Source organism: Frankliniella occidentalis, unplaced genomic scaffold (assembly GCF_000697945.3).
Source record: "Frankliniella occidentalis isolate FOCC.00 unplaced genomic scaffold, Focc_3.1 Scaffold81, whole genome shotgun sequence".
In the NCBI taxonomy this organism is placed as follows: domain Eukaryota; kingdom Metazoa; phylum Arthropoda; class Insecta; order Thysanoptera; family Thripidae; genus Frankliniella; species Frankliniella occidentalis.
The window spans coordinates 171312-175835 of record NW_026267211.1 but is presented as its reverse complement, the minus strand read 5'-3'; the positions used below and the strand labels follow the sequence as shown (position 1 = coordinate 175835).

The 4524-nt window shown below is 56.5% G+C and overlaps 1 protein-coding gene across 1 annotated transcript in view; it reads left to right on the top strand.

Moving 5' to 3' along the window:
* Nucleotides 1–4524, top strand: part of LOC113202675 (uncharacterized) — a 158637-nt gene that overhangs the window by 147086 nt on the left and 7027 nt on the right. The window contains exons 11-17 of the mRNA XM_052269047.1: nt 143–253; nt 589–707; nt 1224–1363; nt 3012–3215; nt 3575–3736; nt 3871–4159; nt 4244–4382. Coding sequence (XP_052125007.1) covers nt 143–253; nt 589–707; nt 1224–1363; nt 3012–3215; nt 3575–3736; nt 3871–4159; nt 4244–4382 — 1164 coding nt within the window. The remainder of the gene's footprint in view (nt 1–142; nt 254–588; nt 708–1223; nt 1364–3011; nt 3216–3574; nt 3737–3870; nt 4160–4243; nt 4383–4524) is intronic.

Genomic DNA, 4524 nt, shown 5'->3' with positions numbered 1-4524 from the left:
TTGTTGCTTTCTCTCTGGTTTCGCGCGCATTTTTGTTTTCTACCTCGATAGATATAGGTTTGCGGAAAACGTTGGATGATTCAAGTTTGTGTCGTTTTGTGCGACGCGACTGACCTGGCTATGCCATTATTCTGTTCGGCAGGGCTCCTTCGTGCGCTTCGCACTTCGACATCTTCCTGGGGCCCGACCTGGCGACGCCCGACAAGCGACTCTGCAGTCCCATGACGAAGCACGCTCACGACCCGTCGGGAAGGTAAGCACCGTAAATTAATTGCAATACCTTTGACAAAGAAAGTTTTCCATAGATAACAAGGTTATTCTTAAAAACGGACTAGAATTATTATTTTTTTGAATCATAAAATTATGCTTCCTTTTTCTAAAACGTGTTGCTTCATTTTAGAATATTTTTGTTGCTTGATTGTAGAAAACTTTCTTGCTCTAACATATTTTTTATTGATGCAAGAAATAATTCTTGGACCGAAGCAAACAGATTTCCTGTTACGTGTTTTTTTTTAGAATAATTTGTCGTGCTGACTGAAAACATTTGTATGGGTGCACCGAGTATGCTCATGCTATGCTGTTGTGCAGGTTTCAGAGCCAGCAGACCATGATGTCGAGGGGCTCCCACATGGCGCTGCACCTCGTCCGCACGGCCTCGCTGCGGGCGGACCAGGAGTTTGTCGACGGCGCCTTCCTCTTCCACGACAGTGAGTGCTGCATGCTGCACACGGCGTGTTCTTGCTTCAGGACGGTGCGGTGGGTTGCGGTTGGGGTGGGTCAGGTACCCGGGTGGCCCTCGTATATATTGCCCGCCCCCGGGCAGCCCCATACCGCGCTCGGGTACTACTCACCGATACCCGGCTCTCAGCCTGCTCCACCCCACCTCGCCCAACCGCGCCCGACATCTCCCCACTGCTCGTGCTCGTCTGCTGCAGCGAGGCTGCCGCGGCGGCGAAGCCAGACAATCGTGTTACGCGAAACCTCGTTCTCGTGCCCACGGCTCCCGAATCAAAGACCCCCCCTGTGTTCTACCTCCCTCCCCGACACTTCTCACCCCCGAGCCCCCCAATCACTCCCAGCACAGCAGCTCCTTTGCGTCAACCGCTTGCGTCATTCGCCCTCAAAGACTGTTCAGAATCTGATCCCGCCTCGGCTTGCTCACCCGACCGACTGTTCACCGCTGACGACGAGGTTGCTCATAACGTGTTTCTTCTGCTTTCCAGAGTCGACGCAGGGCCACCCGGAGCCGGACTCGCTGTGCAGCGCGCGCTTCTTGGGGCCCAACGTGACGGCGGCCGTGGCGGCGGCGGCCAAGGCCGCGGCCGAGGGCAAGGTCCCAGGCACCACGCCCGCCGCCGACCAGGTGCGACACCCAAAAATGAGTTCTTGACTTTACTATTCGCCAACTTTGATTTCTTAGGGTGCATTATTGCGCTTGTTTTCAGAAGAATGCTCTCAAACACAGAGCAGGATGTTTTTCTTTTTCAATCAGAAAATGTTCTTAAAATTAAGAACACACGGAAAAAAATGACTTTGTTGTGAGGATCAATTGTTTGGTAGGCTAAATTCGATAGCTGGATTCGAGAATTCGATACCTACAACCGGGAGTTTTTCGCCATGTTCGGACACTTGTACGAATAGAACAAACTCCAGCTTGGTTTCATTCGTACAGGTGTCCAGTCGTGACAACCAACTCCTGCTTGTGAGGATCGGATTTTTTTATTCCAATTATCGAATTTAGCCTACCATACATAACTGATCCCCACGACAATCTCTTTTTTTTTTCGTGCGCTGTGTTGATGTTGTTGACAAACCAGAGTCTTTCAGATTTCACCCCTCCCCCCTCCTCTTTCTGTATGAGAACACACTTGGCGCTAACACCTCTGACGGCGGCGACGCGCTAAGCAGCACACACGCCCGGCTGAGTGTGGCTCACGGCACCTGCTCATTACGCTGTGACACGCCGACCAATGAATCTCCTGACGGGCTGAGCTTGAAGCGACGAGGGGAAAGAGGAGAGACAGTCTGCCCTCTCTCTCTCTCTCTCTCTCTCTCTCTCTCTCTCTCTCTCTCTCTCTCTCTCTCTCTCCCCCGTCCTGTCCCCTGCCCCTTCCCTTCCTTCTGTCCCTATGTCCCTCCCTCCATTCCCCTCTGCATCTCTCTCTCTCTCTTTCTCTCTCTCACTCTTTCTCTGTCACTCTCTTCCCCTCTCTCTCTCTTCCTCTCTCTTCGTAATCCCTCCCGCGAAACAGTCCCGGCCCGCCCCGCCGCCCCGTGGTGGCAGCCTGCGGAAGATCTGTTCGGACCGTGCCGTGTAAGCTGCCCCTAAGCCCTTACGCGCTCCCCCCGCACGCACACTAGGGCACGTACACGCCACCGCCATTGTAAACTCACCCGATTTACATGAACCTCTATACTGCGCAATTGCAAGTAACGTACAGTCTGTGATATTGCGAGTGCATTTTTCCTTTCGCCGGCCCTAGTCCGGCCTCTTCGGTGCCCTGAGATGGATGCCGTGGGCGGGGGAGAGGGCACAGCACAGCCACAGTGCGGCCCCGGGGGAGAGTTCATGGGAGAGAAATAAGTTCAGTACTTCCCGAAATAAGGGCCTCTCTCCCCTAGACCTGCGGCCCCTACGGCGCTACGCTGCGCCATGCCACACTCCGCGGCCGGCCCGGGGCGAATACGTACGGACGGCGCAACTTTGGTCGTATTCTACCGCTGCTGGCCCTCTGGCATACCGCTGGTACCAGCGCGCGTTCCGCCCCCACTGTGAATGGTGTGTGTGTGTGTGTGTGTGTGTGTGTGTGTGTGTGTGTGTGTGTGCGTGTGCGCGCGCGCGCGCACATGCATGCATGTATGTGTGGTTTGTTTGCCGTTAACAACGTATATAAGCCCTGGGTTAGCACGTGGCGTGGCGTGGCGTGGCACCGGTGAGGGCCGTGCCCAGGCCGTGCCCGGCCCGCACTCGCGCAGCTCGTCATGGAGTCCCTCTGCTCCTCTCCCTTCAGGCCGAGCCGTGGGGGGCCGGCGGCGACGCGGATGCGGCGGGCGCGCTGCAGGCGCTGGCGCTGCCCGTGCCGGCCGCGGGCGGGCCCGGCTGGGCCGGCAGCATCACCAGCCCCGGTAACCAGCACCTCTTCTGGAACGTCCAGGGCCAGCTCAAGTGCACGCAGACCTTCGAGCCGCAGCCCGGCCAGAGCGTCACCCTCAGCGTGAGTATGCCAGCGAGTTAACAAATAACAGAAAGTTAAAACAATGAAATGTGTCGAGCTTTTTTGACTTTTGAAGAGAAAAGTTCGTGGCTGAATACAAAATTGAGAGGGGTCAGCGACTCACACAACACTCTGTACGCGGGCCCGGTAGATCTCATGATTTCTCAAAATACTTCACCATAAGACCTCAAAATTTTTCATGATATATTTATAATACTCTTAAAAATATCCTACTGAAATTTTCTGGACTTGGCCGAAAGTGCCGAGGCGAGTCGCTTACCCCTCGAGACTAATAATATGTTTAAAACTTTAGCCTCCTATCGGTATTCACGGCAATGTCCTTTGTGTTGTTTCCGCAGCTGGCCGCCCTGGGGCTTAAGACGGACCCTGGCTGCTGGACGTACTGCGACGGCCTCGGCTGCCGCTGCTTCTCTGACCCGACCCCGCTCTCCACCGTGGACCACGTGCGCATCATGGACCCTGCGGGGTACGACCTGTCGTGCCTGTGCGGGGACCCTCAGGTGAGACCCAGGGCAGGGACCCAAGGGGTTCTTTATTCGTTCGATTAAATTCAATGTATACTGAAGTTACCCTCGCAAGTACCCGTCATTTACGTTACGATCGGGGTCATGACATGTCTGTCCGAATTGCGCAGAAAATCCCGATGCCGCTGAGCATCCGGTCGTGGGGCCCGCTGAGCCTCGAGTACAACGTGGCGCACTTCACGTGGGCCATGAAGGGCTTCTCCATGCAGGCGGACTACAGCTTCCAGCAGGACGGCGCCTGCGGCCGCCAGCAGATCCTGCTCCACTCGGGCACCATCGAGTCGTGGCGGGTGCGCTCCGACGAGCGGCGCAACCACTTCGTGCACATGGACTGCAAGTGGGTGCTGCTGTCCAACATCGAGCGCGAGCTGCGCATCACCGTCACCACGCCGCAGAGCCGTACGTGTCTGTCCACCGGTCCCTGGCTCTGCCCGTCCCGCCCGTCCGTGGCTTTGTCTGACTCTGCCTTGTCCTCCCCCCCAGAGCCGTGCGGCACGTGGAACATCACCATCCACCGCTACAACGAGGACGAGGACGTGTCCCGGCCGATCTTCACGTTCTGCCCGCGCGACTCCAGGAAGACCTTCGACCTGCCCTGGAAGCTCAACTCGGTCATCGTGAGGTGAGTGCGAGACGTGGAAAAAGGATGACAGTCGACGTGCTATGCCACTGCGGCCCACGCTGACCCTTTGCTGTCCCCCCCGCAGGCTGTGGGCGCTGTCCCCCAACGTGCCCGAGTTCAGCGTGTCGTGGCACTCGCAGGT